The sequence below is a fragment of the Centropristis striata genome, chromosome 6 (genome assembly GCF_030273125.1).
Source record: "Centropristis striata isolate RG_2023a ecotype Rhode Island chromosome 6, C.striata_1.0, whole genome shotgun sequence".
Taxonomy (NCBI): domain Eukaryota; kingdom Metazoa; phylum Chordata; class Actinopteri; order Perciformes; family Serranidae; genus Centropristis; species Centropristis striata.
Window position 1 is genome coordinate 18,656,006 of NC_081522.1, and position 21,484 is coordinate 18,677,489.

The window sequence follows — 21,484 nt, forward strand, 5'->3', positions numbered from 1 at the left end:
ATGTTTGTTTATCTTGCTGTGTGTACGCGCTTCAGTGATAGATAGAGTGAGAGAAATATTATAGAGGAAGGAGAGTTAGAATACCCCCTTTAACTGCCTTCAAGTCCACTTCATCATATTGGCAGACTGAACAAACCACTGAACAAACTCTGTGGTATGTGACCTGTCCGAAATATCTGAAATTTCCATTCACAGACAAAATAACTAGTAATATTGTCTTCACAGCATGAATTTAAAGTGTAAAATAGGATGTGAGCCCTCCACATGGTCCGTCAATGACCAAACAACATCCTTTCTGAATAGCCTGTGTTAGCCTTCGACGAGGACTGAGCAGTATTTCCAGTGATCAGAAAAAGGGAAGTGCTCCAGTAGAGCCTGTATCGTTTCCCTATTCCTGGCACATCTGTACTGGGCTATAGCCTTGTGAGCTGTATAACTAAAACGGTGACAGTGAAGACTGATGCGTAAGTGTTCTTATGACTAAGTTCATCAGTAATGCAGTCTGTGGTCAGGGCACTGCCAGACAGTAAAAAGCAATTCTCCCCTAGAAGCAAGTAAAAAGGAGTAGACTTAGTGACCTTCAGCATGCACATGTATGCAACACGCCTAACCTTTTGGATAGGGATTCTGGGTAAAAGGTTACTGGGATTATGGGTAAAATGTTGGATAAGACCCCAGAGCGGGAGAAGAAAATAAATATTTCACAGTTGTGCTTTCCTGTGCTGTGAAGCCGGGATGACAGAAAGAGGAAGTAAGGCCTCATTTTTAGCAAGCTGAGCAGTGTTTTTTACGCAATATAGATCTAAATGTATTCATGGAAACAAGGGAGTCCCCACAGCGCTCTCACTCACTATCTGGTTATTAATATCTCTTAGTCTCATTTAAACACATGACAAAACCACACACCTGCAGGATTCTGACTCTGAAAGTCCCATATTATACTTGAACACAGTGCACATTTGTAACAAACCACAGTGCAATCATCGGTGAATTCTTCTGTCTAGATTCACTGGAACAGAGTTGGTTTCATGGGATGCTATTTTAGTGAGCAATACCTTCCCAAAAGTACAGGCCAGAGCAGGTGGAGCTAAATGCCTCCGGGCTGAAAGTCACCAGTTGAACTAAAACTCCCAAATTTCCCATGCAGTGACATGTTGAATATATCTTGATTGCACACATTTAAAAAACAAATTCATTTGGTTTACAATGGAAAAAAGAATAATTTATGTTAAGATGCTGCTAACTTAAATATTTTTACTTATTGTTAAGTAATAGGGGACAATCATGGCCACTTTACAAGAGGTAGCCTGTCTGAATTAATTCCTTTTTTCCTCAATAGTATGATGATCAAAAACAAATTTCTTTACAGCGCAGTGATTTTAGATGTAATTACATATTAAATCACCCGTGAAATTGCCAAAGATACATAGTTACTGTTTTGCTATAACATTTTAACAAAATATGATATAACAAAATAAGTCAGTAGTATATTAGCAGACTAGAACACTTTTTATGAAATTATAATATACACTTTACATGAAGCCCATGTGTATAATGCATTATAAACATAACTATAATGCATTATAATCTGCTCATAGCACCATATAATAGTTATTAGCATTGATTGATATTCATAATGCCTTACAATAGTCATAGTACATTATAAAGCATTTTGTAATGACTTATAAGGTCATGTATCCTAATACGTCATAATGCAGGTCGCTCACTGACATTATTATAATGCATTATAATCTTACTTATGATTAGCTTAACCTGCAACCCTACAACCACATAATAATGCATTATAATAATGACATTTTGTATTATAAAATATTATCATGTATTACAACAATTAGATTTATAATACACTTTGATACTTACAAAAATGTCTGAGTGACCACCAATTATGACAAATTATAATTACCTTATGTCATTATAAAATGCTTTATAATGTGTTATGATTATTGATATGAGGCATTATGAATATTTTTGAGTGCTTATAAGTATAATTATACAGTGCTATAAGCAGATTGTAAAGCATTATAAGTATATAAATGTATATAATGCATTGTAGACATAGGCATGGTTTTACCATGATTTGTAATATAAATATAAATAATAATTAATCAATTAAATATAAAATATTTTTGAAAACTGTTAAAATTGAAGTACTAAGACAATATAAGAAATATGGTCACATTTTTCTTACTTTCTCACTGATACAATATATAGATAAATATGTAGCCTATATCTATATTATATCACCAGTAATTTAGTGCCCTATGGGTTGCATGTTCTGTGTCTGCTTATTTCAATACAAGCCTACATAATAATAATAATAATAAATTGTATTTATATGGCGCTTTTAAATGGTACTCAAAGTAGCTTAGGCTGCTATAAATCTATATTGTGTGAAATATTAGAGCCCCCGTTTTATTTTATTTAATTTGTCAGTTATGACATCATAATTCAGCATCACATTTAGGCGACTATGTGTAAATAACTCTTGGGATCCCTTTCATAAATATTTAAAAAAAAATAGGCAGCAGGAATGGCCCACTTGTTCCAACATGAGATAACCGGATTAAACGAAACTAACAAAGGGAAGTATTATTATGGATGTATTAACAAAGGCTTGCCCCAAGCTGTAATGGATTAAAAAAACGCCTACGAGACAACAACATTATCTTGCTAGGTGGGTGATGAAATGCGGGTGACGTTATGATGCAAGACAGGAGGTGACACAACAAGCAAATGTATTTTCGCTTTCTTTCGTTTATGTCGAAGTGAAATTCCAGTTTTCCAAACAAGCCTTGTCTGCTTCCGGTCTGCAGAGTGTCTTCAATTTACTAACCGCGAGCGGCTCGACCGTCTGTTTAACGCCCTGTGAAAGGCACTAAGTCACAATTGCCCTTAAATCAAACGCACCTATTTGTGGGTCGGAAATGACGTAGCTGATCCCTCCCAGTGAGGAGGAGACTGCAGGATCGCATAGGGTGTCAAACGTCGGTGGACGTCACCGCTATAAATGCAGAAAAAGGTGCTCCGAGGAGCTACAAGAGCAGTTCTTCAGAGTGATACCTCTACTGAGAAATGCAAAGGTAGGGAGGCACATATCCTATTCTCTTAGTCTCCCTTCATTATTTACGGATAGTTTTACTATGCTTTTGTTTTGTTTTTGGTATTGTCTGTATCGGTTAGTAGTTCTCTGTAAAAGTTGCTGTGTGTAGATTTTTCAGAAACTTTTTGTACAATATGCTGATTAAATCTAATAAAGTATGCATGTTGCTTAATATTGCTTGGTCGGACTATGTGGGAGATTTCAGAGTGTTGCATGGGTATTTCCCTTATTTATTTATTTTTATTTCCCTTATTAAGCGTCAGCTAAATGACATGTAATGTAATGTAAATGACATGTAATGTAATTTTAACTGTCAAAATTTAAATAACATAACAGCCATTTATTGACTGTAGCCACTGACAGAGTGCTGTGTCTTGTGCATGTGTGCGGTTAAGGTTCTTGTGTTTACTTCCTCTCTGCTTTTGTAAAATGTTCAGTGCAAGAACTACACTCATTTGTCATGTTTCCTTTCAGCCCTCCCAAGCCTCAGTTTGCCAGCTGGCTCATAGAGCAGGTCGGGACGGGCCAGTATACCGGCCTGTGCTATGTGGAGGAAAACAAGTTCAGAGTCCCCTGGAAGCACAACTCCAGGAAGGACTGCAATGATGAGGACAGCAAAATATTCCGGGTGAGTTAAACAGCCTCTGTTTAATGTGTCACTGCAGTACTATTGCAAAGCAAAGGGTGATCAGGTGAAATAACAGTTCATGGCATTGTTGACATTTGTTTAGCAGAGTTATACTGTGTTTATTTTGAAGTACAATTTTGTAACACTCCTCATAGGCCGTTTCTGAAGAAAATGACTGACAGGTCATTAGGGATTCCTTCATGTTATTATTGGCACAGTGCTGCTGTATGGCAGCTGTTAACCCACAATTATAGCATGCCAGTGCCAGTGCTGGCACTTCCACTTCTCGTGAGTCAAAGTAGAGACAGAAGTAACTGGTTAAAAATACTCTACCACAAGTTAAAAACCCAGCAGTCAAGGTTTTTCTTAAGAAAACAATGAAAGAGAAGTTGGAAAGTCGAGGTGCTTTCCTGCACAAAACAGTGCCATAATTTGTTTGTCAAGTGATCAGATTTCAAATTGAGAGTGAAAGTAGACTCCTGTGTTGTTGTCACTGTGGAGGCAGGTCAGCACCTTTTGTTTACATGTCAATATGTATGGAGGGTACTTAAACTTGTCTTTCTATGTTTCACAGGCATGGGCAGTAGCAAGTGGAAAAATCAACGAGTTCCCGAACGACAAGGCAAAGTGGAAAACCAACTTCCGATGTGCTCTGAACAACCTCTCTGCGCGCTTTAAGAAGATAAAGGATAACTCCAAGAATTCTGAAGATCCTCATAAAATCTATGAGATTATTAACACTGGATGTAAGACAATGATCACTTGAACAAAGCTTCTACTTTTGCTATTTTGACTTTGAATTGAAATTAATTTGCATCTGGTTTTTTTGTCTGCAGACAACTATGAAAATCTGATACCACAAAACTCCCAGGAGGATTTTGATATGATTCCAGAGATTGAGAGCTCTCCCATTGAGTACTTCCCCTCAGGAAATGAGGTGAAGTATTTCCTGAAATGGACTGTCACTTCTCCGTCTTTTGGTTTCATTTCACTAAGATTTTTGGTAACGCTTTATAATAAGGTCCTTAATAACCATTAATTAACAAGTAATGAGGCATTGTTCTCACTTTAGATCCGATAGTTTCAAAAAGCATAGTTAACTTATAGTTAACTTATAATAGATGAGCAATAAAGTATATTTTAATATCAATAAGCAAACAAAATAAGATTAATAAAGGCATGGCAAAGACATAATGGGTGGGTCATGGGTGTTTGTAATGCCATTATTAACACTTATATAAGCTTATAAACACACAATAATGTTAATAAGCATCTTGTAAGGACTTACAAGGGCCTTATTACTTGTTAATTAATGGTTATTACAAGGACCTTAATATAAAGCGTTACCAGATTTTCTTTTTTTTTTGGATACCTGTTAAATGCCTAAATGTTATGCTTTTCCCCTCCAAACAGCTGCTTAACAATTTCATGGCCTTGGATATTGGCAACCAGCCCTCAGGTACAGTCTCATATGCTAAAGGAAATATTAATAGGTCATAGAAGAACATCCTCTTTACCCGTTTATGGTTTTTGCATGTTTTTAAATGTGCTTTAATCTGCTTTTGTCTTTAATAGAGGAGCAATGGGTAGAGGACTATGCTCTGCAGAATGCAGCTGTCCCTGTAAGCTATCCTGTAGCAGCTGAGAACCACCAGCAGCTTTTACTAGATCAGGCTCCATACTGCGAGGGTATGTTCACTTTGGATTTTTTTCCCCGTCTAGCCCTTTATTTCAGTTTTCTATGTATTATCTGTAAAATCTGACCATGATTTTGTTTTGTTTTTCCAGTAATTCTTCCACAAGTGGCTATGCAGCCTCCGCAGCCAAGTATACATGACCTGGAGATCTCCATCCACTACAGGAAAAGAGAAATGCTTAAGACCACGTTGACCACTGACCTTCTCCAGCTCCACTACCAACACGAGGCCCCTGGACCAAATGGCCACCATCTCTGCTTCCCCCCAACTAATGATCTGCTGGACCGCAAACAGGTACAGGATTACATCAGCTGGACATCTTGTGACTTAATTATAAAGTCACAAGAATAAATTGACAAACAAACATTGTGGATTCTTTTCCTTTGATTATTAAATGATTATTTTTTTAAGTATTTTAAATTGTGCATTGGTTGCTAGCAGTCTTCCTCTACACTACCATTGCTGGCATTTTCTTGCCACATTACCAAGACTTGGATGAGTGGAATAGAAAACAGAAGACCCACTCATAAACTAAAACATGGCTCCTTATCATTACTCGTCTAAAGTGTATGTGATACGAGCCATTCTAAAGTTATTTTTGGGCTCACATCTTCCTCGTGTGACATGTTAATTTGGGCATTAAGTGGAGGAACAAGTTTTTTTTAAAATGCAGATGCACATTTCTAAAAATATTTTTCTTTCTATCACTTTCGCTTTGAAAGAGGGCTGTAAAAAGTTTGGAGTTTGCTCCTCTACGAAGAACTTTGATCGGCTTGAATTCAGAAATTAGGTTTTGTATTAGAGCAAGAGACTCAAAAACCCCACAGCATAGAGAGATATCACAGGTAGGACTTTCCCTTAAAGGCACAATGAGTAGGATATTTGATGTTGTTGATCCAAGGAGAAGTTACTAACTTTGTTTATATACTTGATACTGCTTGAAATCCTTAATGTGCCAAAGTTTTTTTATGTATATTGTTTTTCTACTTTTAACTTTCTTTACACCAGATTGAATACACCAACCGCATCCTTAACAGCATCCAGAAGGGTCTATTTCTGGAGGTTCAAAGCACCGGTATTTACGCCTGGAGGCAGGACAGGTGCCATGTGTTTGCCAGCACTAGTGATCCCACTGTGGCTCATCCAGACCCAAGAAAGCTGCCCCAGAAAACCAGGGTGGAGCTCCTCAACTTTGAGAAGTATGTAAATGGTAGGTGTGGATCTCTTATGACTGTTACATTTTATATGAAGCCAGCATTACATTTGCAATGTGAATAAATGATTCCACTTGGTTTCAGAACTGAAGCAGTTTAAAGACAACAATGGTGGCTCTCCGGAGTACACCATCAACATGTGCTTTGGAGAGAGGTTTCCTGATGGGAAACCTTTGGAGAAGAAGCTCATCGTAGTCAAGGTAATACTCTTTCCTGTTTTCCCTGAGCTACCTCAAAGACATACACTAAGAAAGATCTCTTCAGTTTTTAAGTGCTGTAATTTGTGCTTAAAATGTGCTACTTAAATGAGGACTGGATCAACATTATTCAAGACATCTACAAAATGGAAAAAGTGACTTTTCAACTAAAATTGGTTATGGACTTATGGACTTATTTTACAAAACTTGGTCAAAATGGACAGAATATGTTAAGCCTACAAGTTCTGACTTCATGTAACTAACAACGACTGCTGCAAATAATGATGCTAGGAGAAAAATGATGATGCTGTGTGATATAGGTACCCCCACCCCAACTGTTCCTGTTCTTTGTTCTGTGTAAAATGTTTTAAAAATCCTTAATAAAAAGTGAATTTAAAATAAATAAATAAAATGTGCCACTTTGCCCCTGCAGGTGGTTCCTCTGATCTGTCGACACTTTCACGAGATGGCCCAGATGGAGGGAGCTTCTTCTCTTCACAGCGCCAATGTCAGCCTACAGATCTCACACAACAGCCTCTATGATCTTATTAATTCAACCTTCAGTCTGCCCACAGTTGAAGAGCAAGCACAGCCTTTTCTACCTCAGATGTGAACTTTAATCTCTCTTGCACCTCTAATCAGGTCTGTTTCAACTACCTATGGGACCACACTGTGCTCTAACCAAAAGCTTTTCTTAAAAGTAGTCAAACTGGCAACCTGTTGAATGTGTTATAGTTCAATCAAAAAGACAATATTATATCAGATAATGTTCATCTATTGATCAACTCTAACTGCACTGTTTTGTTTTCCTTATCTCTGTTAGTCACAAACTTCAGTCAAAAAGCCGAGATTTTTAATCACTACACAAGAAGAAATGAGCTAATCCGACTGTTACATTATTTGCCTTAAAACAAACTTCTATGAAAACTGTAAATGTCAAATCATATCTTAATGAAATGTCTGGTTCAATTCATTCATGTATGTAGTAATGTTTTGATCAAATATATTATGAGCTTGTGAAATGCACATCAAAGCTAAATAATGTGGACGTTTTTTTTTTGTTTTTCTAATGCGTCATGCAGGCATTGACTGCGATATATATATCTATATTTGTGGTGAATTGTGTTTCTTCATAATTTGTTTGTTTTTTATACTCTGCTGGTCATTTTGCACTTTTCATTCTAAATAAACCTGAATGGCATTATTTAGATTTCCAATAAACTGTTGAACCTTGAATGAGATCTGAATTTGTTTCCACTGTGCTGCAATGTATATCATAAATGCTGGGAAATAATAAATGGAGATTGTATAACAGATCAATTGAAAACCACTTCCAGGTATAATCTATTATTTTCAAATCAAGTATTTTTTTGCAAATAAAATAAAATATGTCCTTTTAATACCTCCACATCAAAAGCCCTTACAATGAAGCTTCAGGTTTGTCGATAATAACCATAAGAGAGTCAAAGATTTTGTTTTTTTAATGGCAATAAAATGCAAATGACTGTTGAGAGACTGTTTTCAGTCTATGGTGGCTCGGTTTGAAATAACATATGAGATTATGAAAAGGCAGAAAAAAGGCCATCACCATTTTTCTTGTAGTATATCTTCAGATGTCCCCACATTAAGCCCCAAATCCTTTAAGGACAGACTCTGAACAAGTAATTGAATTGAGACGAAACCCTATTTATCATCAGTGATTTATTATCATTTGTGTTCCCTCATACTGTAGAAACACCTGGCCTGTCTGATCAAGTAAATGCAGAAAAAAGTAAAATACATTCAGATAAACATGAGCACCTGTTTTTGACGAGTCTTCCACTCCCAGTCCTATTAATAATTAAACATGACAACAAAGTTCAACCAGCCGCCTTACCAGCCTTTACAACTGACCAACAAGCTACTATAGACAAAAGGTTTCTCATGAACATTTCTGTTAAAGCAAGCAATGCAGGGTAATAAAGGGGGTCCATAAGAGTAGTGTTTAAGACACAATGACAAAGCAGTCATAACTAAGCACTGCAGACACCTCATGGTGCACACTGAACAAATTCTTTCTTTATTGTCCTCAACTAAAGGCATGTGTTTATTTGTATCATACCTACCTTGGAAGATGCTGCGACTTATGAGACGTTCCTTTGTTTTTATTATATATGGACTATAAATTGATGTTAAAATGCCAATAAAATTAGCTTCATTATCAATAAACATTTAATAGAAAATTTTAAAAGAAACTGAAATTGAGTCAAATTTTTTGTAATTTTGCATGCAAAAATGGCAGAAAGAGATGTGTCTAGCCTCTCAAATATGAAGATTTGCTGCTTCTCTCTGTTTTATATTACATTAAACTAAATATATTTGGGTTGATGACTGACAAAACAATACATTTAAAAGACGGGATGGACTTTTTTTTAAATACTTTTTGGGGATTTTTTCAAATAATAGATCAATTAGACAAGAAAAAAATCAGCAGGATAATCAATACTGAAAATAAAAGGAGAATAAAGGTCATACTGTGACAGTATATAGACATTATTTGTACATAATGGAGATTATAACTAAAAATTTGACACATGCAGTCCATATTATAACCCCTTTCACACCAAAATAAAACCTATTTTACCTACTGTATTTTGGAGTTGTAGTCTCCATTGTTTAAAAACAGAATGCCCCAAAGCAAACGTAATCTATTTTATTGAGGGAAATGGTGCATTTTTATGTATTCATTTATTCAGTCTTACTAGTTTAGCAAAAAAAAAAAAAAAAAAACCCTAGTCCTCGACGACCTTCCTACATTTTAGTAATGGGTTGAAAACAGATAATACTGCAATTCAAAGGTTTGTTCAGAACATACAAAAGCAAGTATGTCCAAAAAGAAGAGGCTGTTATTTGAGAAGAGTGACTGCATTATTTATATGAAAACTGCTGAGCCTGAATTCACCAGTAGTACGCTGGACTAGGTTCAGCTCATTAGACATGGATAAAAGAGATGTGGAAGACAGATAACAGAGGATTTTCAGACAAAACACAAACCAGTCAACTCTATAAACTATAACCATTTATGTCAGTTATACGCAACAGGCAACACAAAAGAAACATAAGTGGATATATCAAATCTATATTATTTACAACCAAATCTAAAATTGTTTAGTTACTCTACTGATAAATTTTCTACAAAAATTGCATAACAGTGCTGTTCCTTAATGTGACAAAGTTCTCAAATATGCACACTCTGCATACTTATATTCCACTTCTTAACCAACAAAAATGTGTTTTGCCACTGACAAATACCCCTTCTCTACAGCCCACGCTGCATCCTCCCAGTGATATACCTGTGGAGAAAGCTACCTGATTTATCACTCCATGGGAGGATCTTTTGGGATTGCCTCTTTAAGGCACAACCTCAAGGGGTCTTATTAGGTTTCTGAGCCGTACTACACAAAGAGAGCAGTTTTTTGGCAGTGACAGTCCAAGCACAAGACATCACTCGGTGCAGTTCAAGTGATCAACAAAAAAAGTTTGCCTTCAAAATTCAGTTAAGAAAGCTTGAGTATAGAAAATGTTCCATCTTGAAGCTTTGAACAAATCTAAGTTCGCCGTTGAGATTTTTAGAGAGTATGAGATCACAAAGTAAAACATGGTATAACATGATACAGTGTTTCCAGTGGGTATGGCTGACCTTGCCTTTCATTACCTCCTCTTCATGGGCTATCAGAGATTTTCATGGCCTCAGCCTCCTCTGTCTGCTCTAAGTCCTCTCCCTTCCTGTGTTTCCTAGCATGTTTGTATTTGTCCACATATGCCTTGACCAGATTGCCCACCTTCACCGGGTTGATCTCCCCACTCTTGCTGTGGCACACCTGATAACCAGGAACACAAGACAGTTACATATACATTCTCAGGAAACACACTGAAAAACTGTAAAGAAACTGAGAAACACCACAGTTTATTCCTAATGGGGCTTTAAGGTGAGTTGTGGCAAACATCTCAGTATCTAACCAAAATTTTGAACCTACCTTCTGGACGGCTTTGCGTAGAATCTCTTTGTATTCATCCTTGTTGATGTCTCTCCTCTGGTAGAAAGGCTTGATGGCGAGCTTCACCTCTTCTATAGCTCTCTCCTGCATGTGCAGCTTCTTCAAGTACTGAAGTAAAACATCACAAATGTTGAGATAGTTTACACAGATATTCTCAAAGTAGGAAGAAGTAATAATGTAAAGATAACATGAGACTTCTTGAAGTACTCAAAAGAACCTAAAACATTCAAAAGCCAGATTCACCTGGTCTTTTCTTGACAGATCCCCTTCCTCTACCTCTGCTTGTACATCATCAGATCTAGATGAGGAACTGGGCGGACAAACAGCCCCCCTCTTGGAGTGGTGACTGGCAGCTCCAGTGGTGTCCTGTATAAATCAAGGATTATTATAATATGACTTAAATATAACACAACAATAGAGTAAAAGATAAATTAAGTAATCCAAGTCCTAAATCCTAAATCAGAAAAATGCCCATCAGTGAAATCTGATGTAGACTAACATACTACACTTCTGAAGATGATATAATGGTCAGGACTTAGTTGGTTAAACCAAATATTTGAACAACAGTTTTGATTTCCCCAGAAAGGCTTTTACTTTCGTTTAGTCTGAAAATGCCTCAGTATCAGTTTTAGTTTCTATCACGTGACTATACCCAGACCATACATTTGCTCCTTGTAGACAAACACTGCCACCTTCTGGGCATTTAATCACATTAAAGTGACTGTGTCCTACCTGACTCAACGTCTGGGCTGCTGAAGAGGGTCTGCGAGCTCCTTCCTGCTTCAGCTTCAGTTTATACAGAGAGAGCTCTGTGCAAGACAGAATTCAGAAAACATTCAGCAGAGACAGATACAAAATATGTTGTTGATCTTTGTCTGCAAGAAAGGAAGAACTTGATTGCAATCTAGAATCACTTTTTACATCTTACATTAATATGAGCAAAAACTGGTGTGAAGTAATTCAGCAGAAACACTTACTGCTTGGTGATTTCTCCCGTTGAGGCCCCTCAGGCTCCTGTATATTCCAGGTTACCCTCTTCACTTGAGTCTTGGATTTCACTACAGTTGATAGTGGTTCATTCTTCTCCTCCTCTACTTCCTTCGCTTGTTTGACAGATGCATTGCTGTCCTCTGTGCGCTCTGACTTCACATAGTCCAGGTTGTCTAGCATCACATCAACGTTAAAGTCATCATCAGAGTCTGAGGGTTGCTGAACTTCCTGCTTTACAGGGACAGTGAACCCTACAGAGTCTTGTTGTTCTCCAGAGGCCTGTGACTCTGACTGAGAGACTGTATCCTGGGGACTGTCTGCTGTAACGGGGGGAGTCAGTGTAGAACATGAGGTGACGGGGGGTAAGTGGCATAATTCTGGGGAGCTTGGCTCGGATTTAATTATAGGGATTTCACAAGTCTCAGTGTTCGTTTCAAACGTCTCCGTCTTGATTTTAAACGTCTCAGTTTTCATTTCAAACTTCTCAGTCTTAATGGGGTCCTCTTTGTTTTCCTCCTCACCTTTGCTTTTGGCAAACATTGAAGCTTGACTGTCAGTTTCTTCTTTCTTAATTGGTTTAGCAATAGAAAAATCTTCAAACATATCAAGAGTTGGTTGTTTTTCTTTCTTAATTTCTTTTTCAACCTTTATCTCTTTCACCTTTTCTGGTGTTGTGGCCGGACCGTCTGCCCTGAGGTCTTTGTCTTTCTTTCCAGGTTGAGAGTCAGTACTACAGGAAGAAGTCTTCGGTTTATTCAATGTGGCAACTTTTTCCTCCTTGAGAGAGTTTACCTTCTCTTTTTTCTTATCCTGTAACCGTTTTGTGTCCTTAGAGGCCGGAACCTGGGACCCTGAAGTTTTTTGAGAACTCCTGGAAGACGATCCTTTGTCTTTCCTTTTATCTCTTGAGCTGGACCTTGACCTGCGTCTCCTCTTGTCTTTTGACTGTGACTCCACCTTCTCTCTGGAGGAGGAAGATGGTTGTTGGAGACGTGTGTGGTCTTTTCTTCTTTCCCTGGATCTGGAGCGTGATTTTGACCGGGATTTCGAGTGAGACCTACCACGTTTATGATCCTTCGACCTAGATCTGGATCTTGAACGTGATTTAGAGCAAGACCGGCCCCGTCTCTGGTCTCTTGACGCCCGTCTTCTGTCATTGTCTCTGTCTCTGCTGTCATTTCTTTCCTTGCTCTTTTGTGTGTGCTTCTTCTTCCTTGATCGTTCTCTGCTGCTAGAGCTGGAACCAGACCTAAAAGCAGTAATGACAGACAACACCCACCCTCAACTTAAGAAACAATTCTTTCTCAATAAAAGATCTTCACAACAGGTGGTAAATTAGTACCAGGAATAATGGACCAAGTATTACATATTTACCTAGATCGCCTCCTGTCTTTGGATCGGGACCGGGACCTGGACCGCTGTCTCTTTCTGCGAGTCCTATCTGGGGAATTTGACTGAGAGCTCTCAGAGGTTGAATGTGCCCTCCTCCTCCTCTCTCTGGACCTTGAGCGTCTGGAATTCCTATCTCTGTCCTTCTCCTTTTCTTTCTTTCGGCCTCCCTCGCCTGAGGCATGATGGTCTCTTCTCTTGCCTTGGTCTGGCTCTGAACTACTAGAGCGCATCTCCTTTGAGACTTGGGGGGTCTTCTTCTTAAGGCCTGAATCTCTTGACTTGGAAGAGGATTTGGAATCTGATATAATTTCTGGCTTTTGTTTCTTCTTGATGGGAGCAGAGTTAGATGCTGATGAATCGTTCTCACAGTCAGGGGGAACACTGTTGGGAGTTCCAACAATCTGTCCACTCTGCTCTTCTGAAGACTCTCTCTCTGTCTTTACAAGATCCAGGCTGTTTTGAGCAGGTGGTGTGTTGGTCTCTGAATTCAAATGTTTTACAGTGTGACCAAACCTTTTGTCTTCTCCTGCATCATCTAACCCTGGCTCTTTTTTAACTTTAGTGTGGAGTAACAATGTTTGTTTTTCAGTCTCAGTGTCTGTTAGTCTAGATTCTTTTTTTACCTTGATGTATTCCTCTGGGAAACTGACCTCTAGTGATGTTGTTTCCTGAGCACTAACTCTCACTGGTTCTTCCTGCGATTCCTCAATCTCCTGCGTTTCTGTTTTCACAGAAATCTGGCCCTGCTTGCTTTGCACTAATCTCTTCTTGTTTCCCAAACTGGGAGCCTTCCAATCATGTGCGACATGACGGTTGCTAACATCCAGACTTGTGCTTTCACCTTCATCATCTGAGCTGTTAGAGTCTGACAGAGTGGGATTAAAGGGATCGTAAATAGTATTACTGTCTCTGTCCTGGCTGGTCAGTGTACGTGATGCCAGGAGCATCTGTTTATCCCTGTGCAGTTGTCTCTTTTTTGCTTCTTCTTCCTTTTCTCTGCGGTGTCCCTGCATACTGCCTCCTGCAGCAGAAGATGGCGAGCCGCTTAGCCGCCTTGACTGCCAGGAGTTCCCACTGGAATTAATGCGGAAACTCACTGATGAGGAGGATGAGGAAGATGAGAAAGACGAAGAATATCGTGGATGGCTGGCAGAAGAACCAGAGGAGGAAGAAGAAGAGGAGGAGGAGAATGAGTTGGAGAAGGCCGATGACGTGCTAGCTCCATCTGGCCTTTGTCTCTGGTTCTGTCCATCTGCTCTGCCCTTTTGCTGGTCTACACTTTGCTGCCTTCCCCTGTCCCCAGCAAGGCTGGTGATGCCCGTTTCTGGCACACCATAATCATTACTACTGGTGGTAGAATTACTACTGCTTCCCCTACTAGTTCTGCCACCTTGACTATTGCCATCATTTGTGATACTGCTGCTCTCCCTTCTTATTTTTGGTATCCTAGGAAGCACTGACACATCTACCCACATGGGCTTTGGAGGTGCTTTTTTAGATAGAGACTGTGATGAGGCCATTTCCTTGCTACTAGAGCTGGAGTCTCGGGTGGGGTGGATGGATGTGGAGGGGGTAGGGACTCTAACTCCATTGGTTCTCAGATGACCAGCAGGGTGTGTCGGTCTGATTGGACGGGGTTGATGCAAACTTGGAGGACCTCGTGGTGGAAAATCAGAATGGGAAGATGGTTGGATGTGGTTGGCTGAAGAGGGAATGCAGGGGGACAGGTGAGAAGAGCTCTGGGAGAAAGGTCTGTTCGTGGAACTATAAGAGGATCCTGGTAGGTCTCCGTTGTGGTGGAGAGACGGAGACCTGTCTCCCTGGCTGGGTGACATCATTGGGCTGATCTCAGTGCTGGCATCTCCTGAGCGACTGCCATTGCTGCAACCTGACGTTGATGGCAGCACTGTAACACGAAAAGTATTCACAAATAATAAATGTGCATAAAGTGTGGGAAAATTCAGTTGTCATGGTGTTGGGGGAAAAAATAGAAAATCGGAAATGGTGACAGCAACAAGCCCAGTCTGTCACAATCAGCTGAGAATGAGTGAGGCATAACTCACTGCCCATGCAGCACAGTTGGCCTCTTGTGTTGCCAGATTAAAGAGAATTTAAATCTCAATATTCCGCAACTGCACATGCATTTTACATAAAGCAGTCAGGTGGAAGTTATCTTGAAGTTAGAATATTTATAAGCTAGACTGCATGTAAACTGCTCGATTTCAATAGCATCAATCTCTTTGATAAGAGGTAAGATCTCTGGCCCTCTGTGCCACACACACTTACTTGGCTTTGTAGCTTTCAGGGAACCATCTCGATTGATAACGATATCAGAGCTGTCCATCAAAAGGACGCTCTGTCCCGACAGGATACTGCCCAAGAGGTCAGGCACAGGAGCTTCCTCCACAACACCCCCTGATGGGGTCACAGCCATACTTCTCCTGGTATAGCAAAGCAAACCTTTAATTAGAACAACCACACTAATCTTTAGTATCCATCAAGCTAGAGAACATCTTGATCACAAAGACAAATATTCTCTATCGCGTTTATGGTCACCGTACAATGTTTTTTTATTTTGACCAAATACGATTAGCCGATTTCAGGGTCATTATGACTTATATCGAGGATGTTTAAAAACTGTATTCTTACAGCATGAGGTAGTAAATGGTTGATCATGTTAGAAACCGAAAACTAAGCATGTTGCTCAGATACCTATAAATATGGATACTTCCAATGAGAACCCTGCTCTGGATAACAAACACAACACATCATGGCATAAAAGGAGATGTTACCTGGAAAGGCTTGCAGTGACTGGTCTTGCTACAGGCTGGTGAGAGCGAAGAGCAGAGCGAGAGATCCCCCGTCTTTTGGCCTCCAACAGCGATGTGACACGGGCGTGCTGCTCTTCCTCCTCACTGCTCAAATTAATACCACACGGCACAATTTGCTTAATAATTACCACTGTATATGCTCAGCTACATACAAACACAAACACTGAAATATACATGTAAACACTATTCAGACAAGCACTCAAATAGGCGAGTGACAACCACATAATGAATATAAGAAGGCTGACCCAAAAATTCAGATATCTGCTTGTTAACTAAATTTGTAAGTGATATTGAGGAATATAGGTTTGTCTGAGAAATCAGTGGCGTGGGAGAATGTTACACGATCTATAACAAAAAGCTTGGTTCAAAGTATGTGATTAAGAGTGACTGTACCAACGAGTCAGGATCACTAGACCAGTATGTGAGTGGCACTAGCAACCATCTCTATTCATTGCCTACACATTATACCACCACAACAGCAACAGATATTTGAATGACATATACATATATTTTGAATAGTCAGCACTGCAATATAATAACAAGTCTTCTTACCGCTCCACAAATGGATCCAGGTCAAAAGGATCTCCATAGATGGAGAGAGATGCTGCACCTATGTCAGCACGCATGCCGCTTAGCGTGTGCTCTGGTGGTCGGTATACTGCAGGAATTGAAGCACTCTTCTTGTCCTTCACAAGTCCAAGATTATTAGCAATACGGCTGCGAGTGGTGGGTGTCTTTTTCAGAATCTGGGGGAAAACATGGGTATAGGGTTTATCTAGTGAGAAAAGCACCTTACAAGATTATAACAAAAATGATCATTATCATTAATGACAATAACATATATTGATCATTATAATTGAAATGTATTATTCATGATTAGCATTCAATGTTAGATACATCAAGTGACACTTTTAAAACCAAATTATTTACATTTCGAGACTAATGTTAATGACACTCACCAGCTTTCTTCTGGATTTTGTCCGCCTCACTTTCCGCCTCCTCCTCTTCACTCCTGTAACTTTACCGTTTTTACCCTTAGCAGAAGATGTGTTCCTGCTTTTCACCTTTCTGCGCTTTCCTGTTCAATGAATTGTAAAGTTATCCCGCATTAGAAACACATCAAGACTTTGGCCTCATAGCTATCTCTTGTGTTTCCTTCCACTACATCTGTTCATGTGTGTGCTTGCGATTATGTTGACCCTATCTGAAAACTACTGTGAATTGAATGCAGGAGCTTACTTACCGGTCCTGCGCCTGCGGCTAGTCGGAAGACGAGTTGTGTAGTCCCGTACATACACAGCCGTATTGAGCCCAGCCACCACAGCATTAATAGTCTCATCCAGCCAAGTAGACTGAATCAGATATGTGGGGGCCAACTAGTAAGAAAACTTTGCATTACTCCACTGGTTTGCCTTCATAAACCATTGCTGTCCAAATTAAACTTCCAAACGCATGCACTGTTCCTTAACAAAAGCACTTCAATCACCAAACAAATACAACAAAAACACATGCCATTATTCCTGATGTCAGTAGCACTAAAGTACATTACAAAAACACACTCAATTAGTCATAAAGGCCATCAGTATATCAAATCTGCACAACCCCAACAAACTTTGTGGAACATCAAGACATTTCTGTAAAATACAGCCTGCACATATGCTGTGGAAGAAGGTTAAAAAGTAAGCCAAGACTGAAGCATCACGCCTCATGCCAAACCTGCGATGTGCGTGCCTGTGTGATGCGATGTCGGTTGACATTAGCTCGAACCCTCTCACTCTGCTGAGTTCGAGCGATAGCTCTGGTGGGACCTGCAGCACCAAACTGGGAACGACTAGTGGCAGGACGGGCAGTAGAAGGCAGGCTCTCTGCATCACTAAGTTCTTCTGCTGAACCCCCTAAGTCAAGAAGATTTAAACATCTGATATGTAAAAAGATACTAATACATACAAACAATTCTTAAATATGGTCATCTGTAGATAATAAACAAAGTTATAAGTAAATATGTGCTTTTAATATAAGTTTTTAAAATATATTTTTGGTTTAAAAAGTAGTTCATGGTTACTTTAAATCACATGAGGGAATATTTACAATTAGGGTTCTTCTTCTATAAAGTCCAACATATGATTTGAGCAAGTATAAACTTAGGAAGGCAAATAAGTTAAAGGCCTACTTGAGTTACGGTTGTTGGCTTCACACTCAGGACAGAACCATTCTTCCACAGGAACAGAGTCCAGAGGTGGTGTGAGACACTCCATGTGATACCTATCAAACAAAAAAGCTCAACAATTTCTCTGATGATAAGAAATCTGAGACGGTTTTAAAAGGCTGTAATAAAAGGCAAAAGCTGACATTCAACACACTAAGAAAGGGTAATTCCATACAATAATATCTATCTCACCCAGCATCACAGCCATCACAGAGCAAGAGGCGGTCCTCACGGTCACTGCCCCCACACACCTCACAGCTGGTCTGGTCCAGGTCCAGATCTACTGTTTCCTCTTGCCCTTCCTTCACAGGCTTTTGCACTGTGATCTAAAGCAGACACCACAAAAATCACACATCAACAATTCGCCCACACTATATAATTTTATTTAGAGTAAACAGAGTTAATGCTGTAAATGTAAATGATGCTACTGAAGACTGAATACACTCACCATTTTCTTCACTTTGCCTCCATAACATTTCCTTAGGTATATGCTGTTGAAGGCAATACGGTCCACAGGACACGAGTTTGCATTCTAAATAGAGAACAAAAACATTGGTAATAACCAATTTAACTCCCTCTGACAAGGATTATTTTAATAATAAGTATATTAGCATATACTGGTAATCAAGGGATATAACGTGTTCCCTAAAGTGGTTTCTCCTTGGGCTGATAAGACATTAAGTCAGACCTACCTTGGCCCATGCAAGGATGCAGTCGAGACAGAAGTAGTGCTCGCAGTTCTCTGGTGTTGCAACAGGCTGACTGCTGAACGAGTTAAGGCATATAGGACACTTCTCTGCGTCCTCATCCGAGCTCATCTCTAAAAGGTCAGCAGAGGTTCCCCCAAAAGCTCCATCCCCAGCCTTTGCATCGCCCTCCTCTTCCTCATCTGATAAAAAATGGAAAGAAATATAATGTGAATATACATACTATATGTATAGGTATAGTAGCATAACACAAAGTAGTGGGAGAATAACTTTACTCATTTCACTCCTTGTGAAGTGTGTAGTTTATTGCATTTTTTTTGTTCATTTTTTGACTCTACAGAAAAAACAAAGGATTCTTTAGTTTTTGAGTCATTAGAATCAGAGTAGCTAAAAATTAGAGACTAGTGTTTTTTTTTTAATATATCAACCTTAATTAGAGAAACGAACTGAGAAAATAATAGTAATATGATAATCTTGTTAAAGTCAGTCTTTCATACCATCCTCCTCCTCATTCCCTTCTTCTTCCTCCCCCAGGTCATCATCATCCTCTCCATCAAGCTGATCCTCTTCTTCATCACCACTGTCAGATTCTCCTTCCTCAGACTCCTCCTCGGCATCATCGGAGTCATCTAAGAGGCAGTAGTATTGAAATAGTATTATAATAAACACAAAATGCATGATATGAGGGGTTTAGGTATGTTTGATGCTGTTCTCTTATGGAAGTGACTGCAAGTTGATATAAAAATTGCACTTGTTCATTCATCAGTTCATGATCTTATACATGACAAACTTGTTAAACCAGCTACCTGAGATTGCCCACAACGCAGCCCTTTTCCCTTTGCTTTGAGATGTACTGCGGTTGATCAGCTCATCTTGGCTGTCATCATCGTCCATGGCTGACCATCAGAAAAACAGCTCGACAATTTTTCTTACAGCTTTTCTCAAAAACAAACAAAAAAAAACAATCTATAGACCACAATTAAACAGTGTTTATATTACAGATTTGTCTTGTGTACACATTGGAGTGTATTACTAGGACGCAAGCCAATCTACTCACAATTTAGAGGACAGGAGATGAAAAATAGATATTTAGCCAACTTTATGGTATGAAAGGGTGGTATTTTTGCCTCAGTCCTAGAGCAGAGAGGGGAAAAACATCATCAAGCATGTGCTCTTGGTCTATGGGATGTCGTAATGCAACACATTATATCGAGCAAGATTTTCTTCTTGGCCACGAGTGGCATTTAGCAACTCGTGGGTAGTTAAAAAAACGGCCAAACAGCAGCTTTTAAAACGAAGTACTTTTGTAACTTACTTGTACTGTTTGCGGACAAACTGGAAAAGGTTTCCTAACATTAGCTTGCCAGCTAGCAGCAGCAGCCTGCAGAGTATACCATGGCTACATTTGTAAACAAAGAAGAAAGATCTGCACCAAACATAGTGCTACTTTAATGTCTGGGATAAAATACACATAGCGTATATATCGATTATATGCATTGCAAGTATGTGCAATGACAAGGATATTAGACTAACTTGTAACGCTGTTCTTTATGTACAAATGACGCTAGCCAGTAACATTAGCTTCAGTGTAACGTGTTAGCTAGCCTCAGAATGGCTAAATTTAGCGAACGTCAACTACAAGGTCCGGAGTCCACACTTAAAGCACTCAAAACACTAAAGCACACACGTTTCTTATTTCACCCCAATAACTTCAATGTACTATTGCACTTAATAGTAATTTCAAACCTACCCTATTCAGTAGTGTGAGGTGATATATGAGTGATTTGAAGTCATCCCGGTTGTTGAGTGACACCACCGGCTGGCGAGAGACGGAAATGGCCGAGTGCGCTGCGTGACTCTTAAAGAGACAGAAGTGTTCGGCTTTTTAGATGGACAACACACCGAGGTTATAGTTATACAATTTAGGCCAATTTCTGAGAATTAATGGTTTTTATCTGAGATATTTCACACCACGTAGCTTTTTTTTTTTTTTTTTTTTTTTTTTTTTTTTTAACTTATTTTTAACTCAGGACTTCACAACCATGATAGCATTGTGAATGTAAGAATCAATATTGTCAGGAAAAAATAGGCTAAGTCCCTTCACCTTTGGAATGCAATTTAAGTCAAAATTAAATAAATAAATAAATAAATCATGCATTTGGCAATTAAATAGATCCCAAAAACAATTGAGGTTATACATAACGCCACACTGTTAAAATAATCACCTAAATAATTTTTTGTCAAAATTGGGGTTTTTTTTGCCTAAATCATCTCCTCATGGCGCCGGCCGCCTATGATAAAATCGCCTACATCCTCAGTTGATCAGATCATGTGATTTTACCCCTTTAAGATCATCACTTCTTTGACAATTTGCCATCAGATAAGAACCCAGCAAAGAAGAGATAGAGGGAGATTGTTTAGTTATCAGTTTAGTTTATCAGTGTTTTATTGTTGGCACTAATAT

General features: G+C 39.0%; 2 protein-coding genes across 6 annotated transcripts; one reads left to right on the plus strand and one right to left on the minus strand.

Annotated features, from left to right (window-relative positions):
* The first annotated feature begins 2,860 nt into the window (after positions 1–2,860).
* Positions 2,861–8,093, plus strand: irf7 (interferon regulatory factor 7). 2 transcript variants are annotated; one of them, XM_059334879.1, is made up of 10 exons: positions 2,861–3,101; positions 3,596–3,749; positions 4,324–4,495; positions 4,586–4,686; positions 5,163–5,208; positions 5,325–5,438; positions 5,538–5,740; positions 6,455–6,656; positions 6,745–6,860; positions 7,291–8,093. In XM_059334879.1, exons 1-10 carry the CDS (start codon positions 3,094–3,096, stop codon positions 7,468–7,470), a joined length of 1,296 nt encoding a protein of 431 aa, XP_059190862.1. In that variant the 5' UTR covers positions 2,861–3,093; the 3' UTR covers positions 7,471–8,093. The 2 variants fall into 2 exon arrangements, with proteins under 2 accessions (XP_059190862.1, XP_059190861.1); XM_059334878.1 differs by lacking the exon at positions 2,861–3,101 and having other exon boundaries at positions 3,582–3,749.
* Positions 8,094–8,538: 445 nt separating this feature from the next.
* phrf1 (PHD and ring finger domains 1) lies at positions 8,539–20,857 on the minus strand. Of its 4 annotated transcripts, none has more exons than XM_059334875.1 (20): positions 20,771–20,857; positions 20,078–20,154; positions 19,827–19,955; positions 19,518–19,649; positions 19,006–19,202; positions 18,762–18,845; positions 18,506–18,639; positions 18,278–18,369; positions 17,824–18,002; positions 17,351–17,483; positions 17,067–17,185; positions 16,660–16,853; positions 16,069–16,191; positions 15,563–15,717; positions 13,259–15,182; positions 11,872–13,133; positions 11,627–11,703; positions 11,138–11,260; positions 10,874–11,002; positions 8,539–10,717 (listed from the first exon to the last, which is right to left on the minus strand). In XM_059334875.1, the coding sequence occupies exons 3-20, from the start codon at positions 19,912–19,914 to the stop codon at positions 10,559–10,561; spliced, it is 5,304 nt and encodes a 1,767-aa protein (XP_059190858.1). In that variant the 5' UTR covers positions 19,915–19,955; positions 20,078–20,154; positions 20,771–20,857; the 3' UTR covers positions 8,539–10,558. The 4 variants fall into 4 exon arrangements, with proteins under 4 accessions (XP_059190858.1, XP_059190857.1, XP_059190859.1 ...); XM_059334874.1 differs by having other exon boundaries at positions 19,827–19,960; XM_059334876.1 differs by having other exon boundaries at positions 20,336–20,830.
* Positions 20,858–21,484: the final 627 nt, after the last annotated feature.